At 33.8% G+C, this 18,881-nt stretch overlaps 1 protein-coding gene across 1 annotated transcript in view; it reads right to left on the reverse strand.

The window, feature by feature from the left end:
* The window catches only part of FCHO2 (FCH and mu domain containing endocytic adaptor 2), a 153,647-nt gene that overhangs the window by 26,153 nt on the left and 108,613 nt on the right, over positions 1–18,881 (reverse strand). Inside the window, exons 12-17 of the mRNA XM_023729450.1 lie at positions 11,310–11,367; positions 10,845–11,020; positions 9,489–9,500; positions 9,095–9,119; positions 6,761–6,803; positions 5,264–5,355 (exon numbers count right to left, since the gene is read on the reverse strand). Of these exons, the coding sequence (XP_023585218.1) occupies positions 5,264–5,355; positions 6,761–6,803; positions 9,095–9,119; positions 9,489–9,500; positions 10,845–11,020; positions 11,310–11,367 (406 nt within the window). The remainder of the gene's footprint in view (positions 1–5,263; positions 5,356–6,760; positions 6,804–9,094; positions 9,120–9,488; positions 9,501–10,844; positions 11,021–11,309; positions 11,368–18,881) is intronic.

Consider the following 18,881-nt stretch of genomic DNA (forward strand, 5'->3'; position numbering starts at 1 on the left):
GGTGGCCCCACCCTTTGAAACTGAGAAAGCCCTGCTTTCCGTGCTCCTTCCAACAGTTCTGCTGATTTCCAAGTTGCTCCAGAGATAGTCCTTTTCTTTTCTTGGAGGACAAGAGAAGTAGCTTCTTTGGCTTGTTTCCTGGCTACAGAATTCCAAGAGGCAGTGTTCTTTCCTTTCATTCTTTCTCTGTTCCCTTCAGTCTAAGCTGATGGGTTTTTTGCTGTGTTAGTTGATTAGATCCATCAATCACAGGCTTAATCTCTTTAACAAGATTGTGTAGCCACATCCTTGGTGAACATTCTAGGACATATTGTCCTTAGTTTGTACAACAGAATTTTCCAAATCTTTAAGATCTGTTTTCATTTTGCACAGTTCATAAAAAGTCCATCTCTTTACTCTCACATTTTACTATAAGCGGCAAGGAGAAACCACATGGCCCCTTTACAATCTTGCTTAGAAATCTTACCAGCTAGATACCCAAGTTCATCACTTACAGGTTCTACCTTCCACCAAACATTTGAACATAATTCAGACAATTTCTTTGCCACTGCATAAAAAGCATTACCCTTCCTCCACTGTCCAACCACACATTCATCACTTTCTTTTAATTCCTCACCAGAAGCACATTTAACATCCACATTTCTAGCAACATTCTGTTGCTGCTGCCATATGTATTCTTTAAGATGACAGAGACTTTCTCTATAGCTGTCCTCACTTTCTTCTGAGCACACACCAGAATTGCCTTTGACATCCATAACTCTACCAACAGTCTCTTCAAGGCAATCTAGGCTTTTACTATTCCCAAAACCAAACCAAACCCATTCAGATCAAGTCAATTCCGACTCATAGCAACCCTACAGGACAAAGTAGAATTGTCCTATAGGGTTTCTAAGGAGTGGATGGTTGATTGAAAATGCTAACCTTTTGGTTATCAGCTGAGCTCTTAACCACTGCACCACCATGGCCCCCTTTTACTATCCGGCACCTTAAAACTCTTCTAACCTCCTCCCATTACCCAATTCCAAAATCATTTCCACATTCTAGTTATTTGCTAGAGCAGCACCGCACTCTTCAAACCAAATGTCTTAGGCGGGGTTGTCTAGAGAAATAAAACCAGTGAAGCGTGTTATATGTGTGTGTGTGCGTGTGTGTATATATATATTTAAATAAATATAGAGATTTATTTCAAGGAAATGGCTCACACAGTTGTGGAAGCTGGCAAGTCCTAAATCTGTGGGTCAAACCTCAGGCTAAAGGCTTCTACTGACTCACGTGGTTGCAGGGACCAATGAACCCAAAATCGGCAGGTCTGACAGCAGGCTGCTAGCTCACGTACCAAGAACTGGAGGTCAGAGGATGACGAGCTGGATGCAAAATCCAGAGAGGGCAAGCTTTGCCAGAATATCTATATATTGGATGCAGGCCACACCCTCAAGGAACCTCCCCTTTCAACTGACTGGCTGCTCACATCAGATCACAAAATGGAGGATGGTTACATAATATCTGCCAAACCACTGAGAATCATGGCCGAGCCAAGTTGACACATAAATTTTACCATCACACAGAGACTAATCTAGAATCCAGAAGCAAATGACAATGATGTAGAATTATCAGCAGCATTGTTCGCTTCTTCAGGCAGTAAATTTTCAGGACATGTAATATTATGGCATAGGTCACTTCGATCCTCAGAGATACAGTTGTTGGAAGATTTCCAATCCAAAGCATCAGGTAACCTAAAGGTACTGTTAGCTTTATAATACAATCTCTGCAATGCCTTCTGAGCTGAACTGATTAACTGTAACAAGTTCATCAGTAAGGGAGATCCACTGACTTTGCCGCCATGAAGCAAAAGGAAACTTATCTGTGCTCTGTGGTGATGCTGTTACAGCAGGATAGCATAAACGGTTAGTGAAAAAGTCTGGTAATGGGCTTCTCGACCCAGAATCTGACCTGGTTCCCAGTAAAGATTCAATTATCATACACCCACTCAAATCAGTGGGAGAGGAAGAGGCGTTCCTATTCTGCTCTTTAAGGATAGCTGAAGGAGAGAAAAACAATTGAAAACTAGAAGCAACAGGAAAATTCTAGAAAAATATACATCTATACAGCCAAATGATTCTCTTCGTTTCAGTGAAATGTTATTTTTATTATTCCAAACTAGAAAAATTTAATAAATACATGGAACAACAGCATGAACTCAAATTTTATATTAACTGAGGAAAGCAAGTATGAGCATGAGAAATTTAAAATACATATGAATAAAACTGAAGGTCCAAAAGTACATAAAACCAGAATTCTTTCTGTTTTCCCAGAGGAACAAAAGTAACAGTTGGTATAAAGTCTAAAAAGATGACAAAGTGCAAAGTGATAGTTCTGTGTATACGTGGTACTCAAAAAAGTTCCTGACTGGCTAGTGATGAAACTTAACAGTGTCACAGGAAGTAAGTGAGACTAAATCAGTGTTCTAGTTAATATAAAAAACAGCCAAATATTTTTCAAAAGATAATTTTAAGGATTATTTGCAGAACACAAGAGCTCTTTTAATCCTTGGGCAGGGAAGAAAATAAATCTAGTAAGTCTTATCAAAGGGGAGGGAAGTATGAGATATTTATGTTAAATAACAAGCTGCATGTGTTAAAAATTGCTTAGAAATACTAGCTACATGGTAGAAGACACAACTAAATCACGTCTCTGCAAAGCTTGAAACATCCTCTTTAAACATATAACATCACTGGAAGAGAACACATCAGTTATTATAAAAAGATAAAATCACTTTTATCTGACAGCTATTAACTGATTGGAATTTGTTTTTAGACTGCTTTCTAATAATTTGAGTTCAGATCACTGATGAATGAAGATTTTGAAACAGGCAAAGGAGGGTAGGGAATAATCTGACAACTTGGATCTTGCTAAAACTTGAAAATGGGTACCAGAGGAGAGGATCTTAAGATAGGGGAGGGGTGCACTGCACTGAAAAAAAGAGATGGCACAATATTTAAGACAAAATGTCTGTTTTAGAATTTCACTTAGGTCCAGTCTTGCAAACCTGGAAAATATCAATAATGTAATGCTGTTTGATCAATAATTATATTCTGTTCAAGTGAAGACTTAATTACTATATGACAGGATAATTACCTTTTTTCAATATCACTAACACTTTTGAAGGGCAAAATAATTTATGACAATATTTTTCAGAATATGGGGGGAGGTTTAAAAATGCATACTGAAGTGAATTTTGAAACTAGCCAAAGCTTAACAAATGTTTAAACATCTCCTAATTGCTAAACATCAAATGACCACTGAATGAAAATGTATCATTTTTTTACCTGAAGTGAAGGTGATATGGGCAAAACATTCTTTAGACAGGTAACGAGGAAAAGAGAGAAGTTTTTTGAAAAAGAAGAGATTGTGCTAAAGAAAATAGCAAGCAACAAAGCACAGAATTTGATACCAATTTTAAAAATTTATTAATGATTTGAATAATTTATAAAAGGATATTAATAAAGTTTTAAAAATACTATTTAGAACCCTCTTCATGGTAAATACAAAACACCATCTGACATTTTTCTAAACAAAAATGAGCCTTAGCAGTTTCAGTTTTTCCTGTACCATTAATTCCCTCATACAATTTATCTGTAAGGTTAGTTTTATAAAACTTGTTGTTGTTGTTAGGTGCCGTCAAGTTGGCCCCCAACTCATGGTGACCCAAAGCACAAAGGGATCAGACTACTGTGATCCACGGGATTTTCACTGGCTGATTTTTTGGAAGTAGATCACAAGGCCTTTCTTCTTAGTCTGTTAGTTTGGAAGCTCTGCTAAAACATCTTAGCATCATAGCAACAAACAAGCCTCCAATGATAGAGGGGTGATGGCTGTGCTTAAGACACACTGGCTGCGAACTGAACCCATGTCTACCACATGAAAGGAAGAATTCTACCACTGAACTATCACTGCCCCCTTTATAAAACTAAATAGTAACAAATGTCCATTGAGAAAGCTATACTGTCACTTCAGAAAATGTTCAACTATCTATTGACCTGTTCCTTGTTGTTTTACAAGTATTAGGTAAAGATCGTCCTCCCTTCAAAATTTCAAATTGTTTAGGGTTAAAGTTGCCTATAGTCTATTTGCAATTCATTCTAAAATAGTCTCTAAAGAGTCTAATTTTAAATATTAGTATTTATTATTAATAGTAAAATGTTTCAACATGACTTATTTTTTGCTAATCTGCCAGGGTGTAATGCATATAGAACAAAAATTTTAGAATTAGCAAAATCCAGGTATGAATACTGGCTCCATCATTTCCTAGCTATATGATCTTGGAGAAGTTATTTATCCTCTCTGAACTTTAGTGTATTCATTTATAAAAATAAAGACAATAAGGACGTCATGCCGCTGTTAAGATAAAATTAAACAGAATGTATACAGCTCCTAGCAAAATGACACAGCAGGAACTCAACAGATGTAATTCCCGTCCCCCGCCCCCAATTCTAGCAGTTCCATAACCCCAAATATTGTATGGCAATTCTGAAACCCCAGAGAAGAGAAGGACATTAAAGATCAATTTAAATATATTTTATTTTCTTGTTCTGAAGAAGCAGGGGCTTTACTAAAGACACGTTTTTGATGCCTGCTTCGATTTTTGGCTAATGGTTAATTTTATATTTTGAAGAAAAGAGAAAGTTAACTAACACGTTCTTGTCAAAACAACTAAAAAACATCAAGTTCTTTCATGCATTGCTTAGAAAGCACTAAAGCCTTTCTGGAAAGCAGTTTGGCAATAGGTATCAATGGACATATCCTGTGACCCATCAATTTTATATTGATAAATTATTACAAGGATAAGACATGAGTAAAAAATTTATAATATCCATGTATGTTCATGATATTAAAAAATTAGATACAACTTGAATGCCCATCAAGAAAGAACTGGGTACATTAATGCATGTCTATGCAGTTGAATTCTCCATAATTTTAAAAATGTAGGTATAGATATGGAATGATGCCTAAAAATCAATACATAAATGAAAAGAAACCTTGGTGTCTGATAAACGTTTACTGTTTAAACCATAGGGTCTTTAAGGTAAATTAACAAAAAATCACTTTTATCTGGCAATATCATCAAAGAACAAGTTAATAAAATTTTGATTAAGTATAACCTACAAGTGGTGAATAAATCAATTTTTTAAAAAAGTAACTATTGTATTCCTCAGTTAAAAACAATAACAAATATATATATATAAACACACACATATATATTTACCTGACAATGATGAAGTTAGTGAAGCTGAAGATGATGAATCAAGAGATGGTCCAAACAGGGGGTCCCAAGCAAGTAAATCATTGGTCCCTTTCCTAGCATAACATTTAAAAAATAAGAATTTTAACAAAGGAATATCTTATTAGTTTAAAATCTAGTCACTTACCTTTATTTCATAGGAGGAATTATAACAGCTCAATAAACACAATTAAAAGGATGGATACTCTTCCAGTGGTGTATGAAGAAACTTAACAGATTTAATAAACCAATATTTGTTAAGTGCTACAAGCAGAATCTACAATAACATTATATGAAATTGATAGGGGAGAGTCAGGAAGACTAATCCTCACTGATCACACCTTGTTATAGTCTAATAATCTTAGGAGATGTAAGAACAGGAATAACGATTTCAGCTTTTCAGTGAAGAACAGCAGCACAGAGCCTAAATGAGCTGCTCAAGGACACACAACCAGAACAGTCTCAGGATGGCTGATTCACAGCCTGGCACCCACTCTCGGACAGAACATTTCTTAAACATGTGAAATTGGGTAGAGATTTTTATAAGGCTACACTTATTTTCAAAGATGAAAAGTAAAGGATATATATTTTTTACTACTTCTAAAGTACAGAATGATGGTTTAAATAAGTTAATGTATCTAACTTCCATTACTTAAAAAAAATACTGTAAGAAATCTTAAATAGCAGACCCACTATAATGAAAATGTTACAGTGATCTATAAACACATACCTAGGATCAGGACATGCTTTTAGGAAGCATACTACACCTTGTACGATAAAATATAACATTACAATTGTACAAATGACTCCTAAAAACAAAGTTTTTAAACACTAAATAACTTTTTTAAAATGATAAATCAAGTGAATACCAACACTGCTCAATTAGTACCCAGCTTCAAAACTATCAAATAATCTTATTTAATTAAACCTACTTTTAGTCATGTAAAAAAAAAAAATTAACTCAAAGGTATCACTGTTCTTATTGATAGATACAGATATAGATGCGAAAAAGGGCCCATGCAACATTGGCTTAATTTTTTTTTTTTTAAAGAAGAGCTGGTAACATGCCTTCTAGCCCTCTCCCCTTTCCACTTAATTGAGGCACTTGCTCATTTTGAACACTCATGACATACAGTCCATTTTACAAGGTCACAGCCAAAGCTGAAGCAAAAAAGGAGAAAATTTCCATGAGAATAACTAGCTGAAATACAGACATGTATGAACTTGGGATACAATCATTTACTTAGAAGCAGTTAGAACACCAAGGTCAACTGTGGTTGAATGGATTTTTTAAAATTATTGTAAAAAGAAATATTGCCAAGTAAGAAATAATTTAAAACATCCAAAAACTCCACCATGGCATTTCACTGCTTAGCAAACAGGATGATCAACAACACTCTACTGGAATCAAAACTGCAGAGGTAATGAAAACACTCTAGAAAACAGGACAAAAGGTTATTTAAAATTTGAAGCAGAACTTACTCATTGGATGGAGCAGACAGCTTTGATTTTGTTAACTCTTCACCTAGTTGAGAAATTATATGAAAAAAATTCATAATTTGGGTAATAAAATATTTTAATATAAAAAGAAATATTACACACACACATCAGGACTATGAATGGTTAAAAATTTTTGGAATTGCTAACATAAATTTAAACAATTATGAAGAGAAGGAAAGTTAGCTTTTAACAAGTTTTTCATTGTGCTTAAGAATATTAAAATAATAGCTGAATTTCTGCTAAATCTTGATTTCTTCTAACATCTTTGGTAAGAAATTACTTAAGTCAACAAAACTATGATATTCATTAAAATAAAATTGTTCAGAAGAGAGAAAACACAGGTTATAACCTTAAAACTCAGAAGAAATGTTTAAATATTTATGTGAATTTGACTCAAGAATTTTATTGATATGAATTATGAAAAATTTTTTCAAGTTCTAAGAATATTACTAGTGATTATTATACTTATCAAATTAGTTACAAACTCCTAAAGGAAGTCTTATTTGGAAAATTAAAAATTTTACACCAGACTAGAGCAACAGTCTCTTTATAAGAGTTTGTTCTGCTGTCTTTTTTTTGTGTGTGGTAAAATATATATGTTAAAACATTTGCCATTTCAACATGTATAATTCGGTGACATTAATTACATGCACCATGTTGTGCAACCATCACCACTATCTGTTTACAATTTTTTTTTTCATCATTCTTAACAGAAACTTGATACCCCTTAAGCAATAACTCCCCATTTCCCCCTTCCCCTAGGCCCTGGTGACACTAATAAACTTTGGTCTCTATACATTTGCCTATTCTAGAAATTTTATGTAAGTGGGATCATACGATATTTGTCCTTTTGTGTCTGACACTGCACTTAAAATGTTTCCAAGGCTCATCCATGTTACAGCATGTATCAGGACTTCATTCCTCTTTATGGCAGAAAAATATTCCATTGTATGTACAGTCTACATTTTGTTTATCTATTCATCTGTGATGGACACTTGGATTGTTTTCACCTTTCGGCTATTGTGAATAAGGCTACAATGAACACTAGTGCAGAAGTATCTGTTTGAGTCTCTGCTTTCAAATCTTCTGTGTATGCATCTAGGAGTGGGTCATATGGTAATTCTATATTTAAATTTTTGAGAAACTGTCAAATTGTTTTCCACAGTGGCTACACCATTTACATTCCCACCAGCAATGGATGAGTGTTCCAATTTCTTCACATCCTCCCCAACATTTGTTATTTTCCGTTTTTCTGATAATAGCTATCCTAATGGGGGTGAAGTGGTATCTCATTGTGATTCTGATTTGCATTTTCTTAACGACTAATGATGTTGAGCCTCTTTTCATGTGCTCCCTGGCTATCTGTATATCTTCTTTGGTGAAATATATATTCAAGTACTTTGTCCATTTTTTAATTGTGATTTTTTTGTTTTTGTTGTTGAGTAGAAGTTCTCTATATATTCTGGATACTAAACTCTTGTCAAATATATGGTTCCCAAATATTTTCTCCCATTAAGTAGGTTATCTCTTCATGTTTTGCTACCTTCTGCATATGCAACATGAAGTACTTCATAAGTAACTGGTAAACAGGGGAATGGTATCAGCAATGCTAAAGTCTTATTGGTTCATCAGCAATTTTCTTTGCATCCTACTGTTTTGCATCACCACACAGCTGACTAATGCAAAGTGTACCAATATGAGTAACTGCAGCAAACCATGAAGGAACACTACACCGTACACAATGTTCATTCACACCACATTCTTCCTTGTGGCTCAGTTTGGCCATTTGTTCTGCCTCAAAGTCCTAATTACGCTGTTCTCCATCTTTATGTATTTTGTCCTCATCTCCATAACTCAGTTGCCTCTTTTTATCCCCATGCTCCTCATATCCCCTATAATCGAAATACTTTCACCGTTTCTTTTTTAAAGGTAAAACTGCTTTATTTTGGCATTTATGAATTTAATAAGTCTTTTTAATTGTGCTAGAATTGTTATTAGGATTGATGTTATAGTTTTTATTAAATGTTCTATTTACAAAATTGTATAGGTTTTCAGTGAGCTGCCTCAACCCTATTTTTCCCATAAGCTTTGTTATTTTTAATGCACAATTCATGTAATACAGTTTAAGGCATGTTCTTTTAATGCTACAATAAAAAATATAGATAACTGTCTTCTGTTTAAAATAAACATCCTTCTGTCTTTAAGACTCATGATGAAAAAGACCATTTATTTCTATAGCTGCATCAGCTGAAAGATTAACAAATTGTCTATTAAATTTAATAGACATAAATTAACCAATTTAAATGTCAAACTTACTAGATGAATTCCGATTCATCTGCACCTAAAACAGAAATTCAAAAACTAAGTACTATTAAACAAATAATTTAACTTGACAATAAATTTTGGTAAAAAATATGTTAATATTAAGAACCTAATTTTTAGGTTGTTTTTAGTATATCTGCTCAATTGTGAACTATATTTATATAAAAAGATGAATAGAAATAAATAACTGAATAGTTTTTGTTTTATAGTAAGAAATAATCATACATGTAAATTTAATATCCAATGTTTTAAAATATCCACATCTACAAAAGATACTGTGACTTGCTAACTTAAATAATTTTAACATAAATATTTTGAAAATCAATGTTCAAATATTACAAAGATTTTTGAAAATTCAACAGGTGAAAATATAAAGTCTTATACTTACTGGGCTATGTCTCTAGAAGTACATGGAAGAAAAAAGAAAAACAGTGTTCAGTTTAAATTTAAAGTATGGAATTTTCCTGCTCTAATAATTTTTCTATTCTGTTCTGAGTCATACCTCAAAATATATACACCTTAAAACACACACATATTGGGGGAAAAAAAACTTAAGCTAGACAAGCAATAAGCAAACTGGGCAACAAAGTATACTAAAAAAATCCTCTTTTCAAATCCAATTATTAACTATTAAAAATTTTTATTTCTATTCATTTTCTGAGCATGAAATGAATATGTTTTCATTGTTTTAAAAAAAATTAGAAAAAAGAACACAAATTTTAAATCATCCATGATCACACTACCTAGAGATAAATGTTTAACATTTATTATATATTCCTTTAGGGTTTTATTATATATCTTTTTAAATTACTTATGCCCTTTCACAATAATTTTTTAATGGTTTCACAACTTCCTATTCCATAAGTATACACCATAATTTAAGCAACTATCTTTATAATCCAACATTAATCTTAATATTAAATAGTAATGGTACAATAAATCTTAGTCCAGAAATCTGTGTTTTTGGTGGAAAAAATATTAATATTAAAAACTCTAAAGTGTATGACTGGTAGAAAAATGTTTTTTCCAAACAAAATACATAGAGACTGCTTAAAAAATATACTTAAACAACATGAAATAGTGAGTTTATTCTCTATGTATTATTAAGAAGAGGTTTAATATCGTTATGATAATCATCTACAGAGATACTTGATTTTCATTCTAAGACATGCTTTTATCTCACAGTTTAACATTTCTGAAGGGAAAGATTTATTATGGTAGTTTTTCTCCTCCCTCAAAATCTATATGCAGTTTGCTATCTTAGAATTGAGGAATTAGCCACTAACACTAAGAATTATTATCTTTGCCTTTTCTTTTATGAGAAGTCTGGAAAAAGAAATGTTCTACTGACAGACAAAAAAAATACGAAGATATAATTTCATCTTTCAATTCATTTTTGTGGAATTCCCTATTTCATAAGGTTCACAAAACACGGAAGAAAAACTTCAAAATTTGATGAGGAAAAGACTTACGCTGCCAGTTCACAAAGTTCTACCTAAGGAGTGTGGCACCATTTATAAAACGCAACAAATGGCAGCAACAGTGAATTTTCTAGATTTTCATTTGCTTATAAAACACTTTCAAAAGCAAGCCAAACTAAGCCAAATTCACAAACTCATTTTCCTGTATAAAAACTATAAACTAAACATCTCCTTATTTCTATTAATCTGATACATCATAAAGAGGCAAACAAACAAATAAAGGCTTCTATATAGAGTATAAACTTGCTCATTCTACTACTTACAGATATTGCTGGGGAGAGCATTATATTCCCTATAGATACTTTTAATTCATCCAAAGAAGCCATTGTGTGATGTGAATTATTTGGATGCATAGGTTTGATTTCTATCCGATACTTCTTTGGTTCTTCATCTTCAGAGTCAGAGTCACTAGATGAGTAGAAATGGTTCTCTTTGGTATGTGAGTATCAGGTAAGGAATTTCATTTTTAAATTATCTTAATGCATAACCAGTTTTTTGCATATTTATAAAAAGAAGCAAAAACCTTTAAGAGATAAGATGAACTTTAACAGAAATAAAGCCACTAACTTTTATTAATAAAAATATGTCAAATGAAAAATAATGAGTCATTTTATTAGAATTAACTAAAAACTTGAAGAGGCTTCAGCTAACTACTAGATTATTCTGTTATAATTATCTGCTTATATGCCAACACAAATCATAAGAATATCCAGATGATGAAAGGATATCATTCTGATTTGCTTCTGGTTTAATACTATAGCCTTCTTCATCTACATCAGGAATGTTCTATGGGAAAAAGAAAAACAAACAAACAAACCTTTGACAACTACAATATACAAAAACATTAAAGATTAGCAAAAACAGACTTAAATATTACTTAGGAACTGTATCATTTATCAAATATCAAAAGATTAATAAAATTATCAAAACCACTAGGAAAATTACATCTTTATAGCTAATTAGCTTCAAATCACACCCCATGCTTCAAACGTCTGAAAGAGGAAAGCACTGAAAAATGAAACAGGGTAAACACAACTCATAATTTCAGAGCAAGAACTTCCCAAGGTCAAAATCAATCTAGATTGCTCAAAAACCTACAGTACTATCAAGTTATGCTTGCTTTCCACAAATCAATCAAGAAACAATCTCAATATTGTAAGAGGCCCTATGGAAATTTAAGATCTAGTTCCACCCTTTAAGCAGCTTAAAATCTGGGTGAGTTAATGAATCTATCTAGGACTGAACATCAATGGCTGCTAACATCCCATAAAGAGAGACAGCCAGATATCACGAGCCTCCTGAGAGAAGTAGCCTTGACGACAAAACTAAACAAACAACAATAACCCAAAAACTTTAATTTGAATTTGATCAAGCCTCTAGGTCCAAATATCAATTTACAGAATATAAAGAAGTGGAACATAATAAATACACTATGGGAATACAACTGGCAAAATCCAGACTGAAAGGAACTAAGGACAAATCACCTGAGTTCTTTAACAAATAAATAGAAAGCTAGAGAGAGGGAGGAGGGGAGGAGAAACCTATAGACTTAAAAGGCATATCAATAAATCCAAAGAAAGTATAAAAAAAGACATTAAGACGTAATGAGAAATTTGAACAATGAATGGATATTTGAAAATACTAAGGAATTACTGTAATTTTTACATGTGATATGATATTGTGATTATGTTACATATATGTATATACATATATATAAAGTATATTCAAATAAAATTATTCTGAATTTGGGCAGGGAAAATGGATAGTAAGGACTGGCTATGGGTAATAGTTGTTGTGGGGCTGAAAAATGGGGGATCATGATAGTATTCTGTATACTTTTGCGTATGTTTGAAATTCTCCATAATAGAAAGTTAAAAACAATCTAACTGGGAATTTAAGACTATGTAAAACAGCAGAAATTGCTAAATATTATAATTCAGACAAGCATTTTAACAGTTTCAGGATACAGCTTTCTGTAAACACCATAAAATTCCTATTGGTGAAAGGAAGAAGAAAGGACATTGCAAATGAGGTAAAGTAACATAAATAAAGGTACAGAAAAAGGAACAAACATTTAGTTCAGGTGTTCAGGAAAAGGTTTTTTCATGTTAAAGGAAACTGAGCATATCTGAAAGCAGAAGAGGAGCCAACAAATACTACAGGTAATGTAGAAGTGAGAGGAGATAAAACGGGAGCAAGGTAAGAGTCAAAGAAAAGACAGTATAAAACAAAGAGACTAGTATAAGTAGCGTCCGCTGTTCCGCAGAGACTAGGGGGAGAAAAACAGCAAGAACAGGTGTTCTGGTAGAAATGCCAGTGGTTGTGTAGATAACCAAATTTTCACCCAAATCTTCAAAGTGAAAAAGATAAAACTGAAAGAATGTGTGTGTGCAGGGATGGAGGAAGGTGAAAGGAGAGGAGTGACAGCTTAAGGAAATGGAAATAGCCTGGAATATGAGAACAGTGAATATTCAAAGTTCACCAGAGCATCACCAAAATAAATAAATAAATAAAAAGACTACCAAAAAAAATAAGACTACATTAAAACACCATTTCTCACCCATAAAACTGGCAAAAATTCAAAATCTTAAAGATACATTCTGTTGGTGAAGGGTAGGAGAAATGTACTCTTATAATTCGCTGGTGTAAATACAAAATGGCACAACGCTTACACTTTAATAATAAAAAAACTTTGCCAAGTATAGATTCTCTAGAAATTAGAAGGGAATATTTTTTCAAAGTATCCCTATTCCAAGATACTGTTTCACTTCCACTAGGATGGCTAAAATTTTTTTTAAAAAAACCCACAAAAGTATTGGAGATGTGGAGAAAATGGAACCCTCATCCACTGCTGGTGAGAGTGCAAAATGGTACAGCTGTTGTGGAAAACAGTCTGGCAGTTCCTCAAAAAACTATACCTTTTGGTTATCAGCCAAACACCTAACCACAGTGCCACCAGGGTTCCAGATCTGCCATATGACCCAGCAATTTCACTCTTAGGTATATACCCTAGGGATCTAATAGAAGCAACATGAACCACCATATGCACATCTATGTTTGTTACAGCACTATTCACAATAGTAGAAAGATGAAAACAAACCAAGTGCCCATCAACGGATGAACGGATAAGTAAAATGTTGTACATACAACGGAATACTACTCAGTAATAAAGAAATATGAGTTCCCGAAACATCTTACAATGTGGATGAACCTGAAGGACATTATGTTGAGCAAAATAAGTCAATTACAAAAAAACAAATATCATATGTTCTCACTTTTATGAAATGACATGAATAGGTAAATATACACAAACTAATGTTCAGTAGTGGCTACCAGCAGTGAGGACGAGGAAGAAATATTCCCCAGCTAGTAGTCACTTTTTGTTTATAGAAATGGGAACAGTGGCACTGAATATGGGTGAAGTTTGCACAGCATGACTGATATAAGTGATGTCAATAAGCTGTACTTAGAGAAAAGTGATGAATGGCCAAATGCTATGCTGTGTATAGTTTTGCAACAATAACAACATCACAAAGGAAGCGGGTACAAATGCTGATACGAGACATAACCAATCACCTCATGGGAATAGTTGTCTTGGTTTGGGGGCTTAGGGCCGTGGTTTTGTGTGACAATCCACTCAATTGGCATGATATAGTTCTTAAAAGTTTATATTCTACCTTCCAGTATGGTGAGTAGTGTCTAGGTCTTGAAAGCTTACGAGTGGCATTCTAAAATACAACTATGGTCTTTATCTGTCTGGAATAAAAGATAAAAAAGGAAACTCAAGAATCGGAGAAGGAACTAGACTACAGGACTGTCTACATGAACCACTATCTCCTCTACTTTTAGATCAGAAGAACTGGATGATGCGCAGTTAACCACTACTGAATGTTCTGATCAGGAACACAAGAGATGAATCCTGATAAAAAGAGAGGAAAATGTGGGACAGAACTTCAAATTCTTCAAGAATCCAGACTTACTAGACCTACTGAGGCTAAAGGAGTACCCAAGACTATTGCCTGGCCCTGAGTTGCTCTTTAAACTTTGAACTGAAACTATTCCCTGAAGTCATCTTTAAGCTAACAGTTTAGCCCAAAGAGTAAAGACTGTCACTCTTGAGGATTGTATTTAAAAAAACAAAAGAAAAATTATCTATTTAAGACCAAAGGACCAACAGCTATTTTAAAGCATAGATGAGAAGGTTGGGGGCAGGGTGATTAAGCAAATAGAAGTGAAACAACTAGAACAGAAATAATTAGAATGTCAACACAATGTGAAAAATGTAACCAATGTCACTGATCATTATGTCTAGGGAAAAAAATCCTTATTCTAACCTAGAAATGTACAAGGTGCATTAGTTTCCTAGAGGTTCCATCTGTGAATCAATAACTGAGACTACAGGCAGTCTCCGGGTTATGAATGTCCAATTTATATACCGTACCACCCACAGTTATGAACCAAGCCCCGTAAAGCCTATTATATTAAAAATTCGAGGTATGTACAATGGTTCATAACAACAAACAGGTGCTACTTTGCGACAGACATCAAAACATTATTATTATTATTTTTGTATTATTATGTTAAAGATATTTCAGTGTATCTGGAAGTGTTTAATTTTTTTATGCATAGAAAGGTACACTATATACTATATACTAAGACAAACATTTGACAAACTGATGTTAGATACGAACAATACCTAACTGTTCAGACTTAACACACGCATAAATTCTAAACTCAACTTAAAGACAGACTTAGGAACGGAACTCATTCGTAATCCCAGGACTGCTTGTACTTTTAAATTTGTTTACAATACTCTATACAGTCTATATGGTTTAGTAAGTTGCTTTTGGATCATCTTCCTATTGATTACAAGTATACACTCTGGTCAAAATACAAAAACAACTACCTGAAGATACTGAAGAATGAACCAAGGTAGGCAGATTTTGGAGGAAAGCTGACATGTGGAAGAAAGGTTTCCCATTTTTATCCCTTCTAGCATGTGGACATACGCCAGCCTGTACTATGTTAGGCAAATAAAATCCAATAGAAAACCTGCAGCCTTTCTAACCTAAAGAACCAAGAGACAGAGTGAAGGGCAATCACAGATGGTGGAAAATGAAGGGGTAATCCCACGAAGAGAAAGAGACAAATTCCATACAAACTCTGCCCAAATCTCTGGCTGAGCCCTGAAACATAAATGCCCAGGACAGACCTGAAGCAGTACAATTAAGGTTAAAAGAACTAAACTGAGATTTGAGATACAGGGCACAAAACAGGGTCTGTAGTTTAAATCTATTAATTGCCTTATGAAAAATACTTTCCAGAGGAATAAAAGAGAAACCAAAATCTCCACAACATGACAGTCACAATTTTCAGCATATTATCCAAAATTACTCAATATATGAAGAAGCAGGAAAATGTGACCTATTCTAAAGGAGAGTGAAAGGACATAAAAAGCAAAAAAAAAAACAAACTCGCTGCTGTCAAGTCGATTCCGACTCATAGCAACCCTATAGGACAGAGTACATTTGTCCCATTGAGTTTCCAAGGAGAACCTGGTGGATTTGAACTGCCGACCTTTTGGTTAGCAGCCATAGCACTTAATCACTACGCTACCATGGTTTCCAAAAGGACATAAAGGGAGGTGATATTTCTACTCTTCACTTGAACTGGTAAGATGTCGGTAATCAGTAGACTGTACTAAGTAACCTATGTAAAATGCAATACCTACAGCAACCATTAGAAAGGCTATACAAAGAGATACACTTAAAAACACTATAGATAAATCAAAACAGAATTCTAAAAAAGCTCAAACAACCTACAGGAAGGCAGGAAAAAGAAAAACTAGAGGGAACAAACAGAAAAAAATAAAATGGCAGACTTAAGCCCTAATATATCAATAATTACATTAAATGTAAATGATCTAATTAAGCCAATTAAAAGACACAGAGTAGCAGTGTAGATTTTTTAAAAATGAACAACTATATGCTATCTACAAGAAACTCACTTCAAATATGATAATACAGGTAGGTAAAAAGTAAAAGGATAGAAAAAGACATACCATGCAAATATTAATTTTTTAAAAAAAAGCAAGAGTGACTATCCTAATCTTAGATAAAGTAGAATTCAGAAAGAAAATTACCAGGGACAGAAAAGAACATTATATCCACACACACACACACACAAAAAAAAAAAAAACCTGTACATAATTATTCACAGCAACTTTATTTCTAGTAGACAAAAACAGGAAACTAAAACGTCCTAAAATAGATGAATTCTTAAAGAAATTTTAGTACATCCATACCATTAAATACTACTTAGCAATAAAAAGGAATGAACTATTCATACCTGCAACAACCTGAATGAATCTCCAGAGGCTTGTGCTTAGTCAAAAAAGCCAATCTCAAAAGGCTATATCCTGTATGATTTCATTTATATAACATTTGTGAAATGACTAAATTATAGATATGGAGAAGAGATTAGTAGTTACCAGAGGTTAAGGAAGGGGCGGGGATAGGAGAAAAGTAGGTGTGGCCGCAACAGGGCAACTAACATGAGGGATACTTGTGGTGATAGAAATGTCCTGTTTTTTACTGTATTAATATCAATATCCTAGTTTTGATACTGTACTCGAGTTCTGCAAGATGTTAACATCAGGAGAAACTGGGTGAAGGATACATGGAATTTCTCTGTACTATCTTTCCAACTTCCTGTAAATCTATAATTATTTCAAAAAAAAAAAAAAAGTAAAAAAAGCCATCATTCTCAGTAGCACCAGCTCTTCACTGTTAGAACTATTCATAGAAACCTGCTACTAATAAAAATGTACACTTTACCTATTTATACATTTGCCCATTTAATCCACGGTTTCTATATTAGGGCCACACACTGCTAGAGCAAAGCATTAAATTAAGTCAAAAGCACAGTGAAAAAGAAAAGAGCAGGCAACTTCACCCACCAATCTAAAAGGCAGTTTTGGTGGTGGTGGTGATGGTGTTGTAAGGTGCCATCAAGTCGGTTCTGACTCATAGCAACCCTACGTACAAGAGAACAAAACACTGCCCAGTCCTGCACCATCCTCACAATTATGCCTATGTTTGAGTCCACTGCTGTCAATCCATCTCACTGAGCATCTTCCTCTTTTTCGCTGACCCTCTACTTTACCAAGCCTGACGTCCTTCTCCAGGGACTGGTCCCTCCTGATAACATGTCCAAAAGTATGTGCAACAAAGTCTCTCTCACCATCCTCGCTTCTAAGGAGTATTCTGGCTATACTTCTTCCAAGACAGACATGTTCGTTCTTCTGGCAGTCCATGGTATATTCAAAATTCTTCACCAACACCATAATTCAAAGGCATCAACTCTTCTTTGTTTTTCCTTATTCATTGTCCAGCTTTTGTATGCATATGAGGCAACTGGAAATTCCATGGTTTGGGTCAGGTGCACCTTAGTCTTCAAGGTGACATCTTTGCTTTTTAACGCTTTAAAGAGGTCTTTTGCAGCATATTTGCCTAATGCAATATGTTGTTTGATTTCTTGACTGCTGCTTCGATGGGCATTGTTTAGGGATCCAAGTAAAATGAAATCCCGGACAACTTCAATCTTTTCTCTGTTTATCATGACGTTGCTTATTGGTCCAGTTGTCAGGATTTTTGTTTCCATGGCGGTAGTGATTTAAAATAAATAAATATATATATGAATGGAATTCAATTCCAAACAGTGGAATCTTTCTAAGTCTCTCTTTGGAACAGGGAAATATGTCAAAACCAAAAGAAAAGAGCAATTCACTCCCTTGGTCAACCTTTAAAAGATATGATCCTTCCAAATAAATTTTTTTAACTACCCAGAACTTTAAAAAAAAAAAAAAAAAAAGAATGATAATTTCCCTACCAATATAGCCTGTTTATGTTTTCTTAAGTAATTAGTAAGACATATATCATATTTTCACACAAATAACACATATCTTATACATTTGTTTGCCAATCGCTCCTATTTTTATGAAAATACAAGGTATTTTCGTAAGTGTGGTATGCTAATTTTTTACAACAACATGTAACAAAAAATTGGCATAGCAGTGCTTAAGAAAATACCTCATGGGGGTAGGGAGTCGTTAGCAAACAAACGTAGAAGGCACACGTTATTTGTGTAAAAATACGGTATAAGCCATAAAGGGCAACAACAAAAAATGAAAGCCTTTCTTCCCTGCCAACCACCACTGTAATCCCTCTCTCAAAGGAAAAGTAAGTTTCTTGTAATTCATTATATTAAAAAAAGAGAGATAATATATATACCCCCAATTT

This window comes from Trichechus manatus, unplaced genomic scaffold (genome assembly GCF_000243295.1).
Source record: "Trichechus manatus latirostris isolate Lorelei unplaced genomic scaffold, TriManLat1.0 scaffold00029, whole genome shotgun sequence".
NCBI lineage: Eukaryota > Metazoa > Chordata > Mammalia > Sirenia > Trichechidae > Trichechus > Trichechus manatus.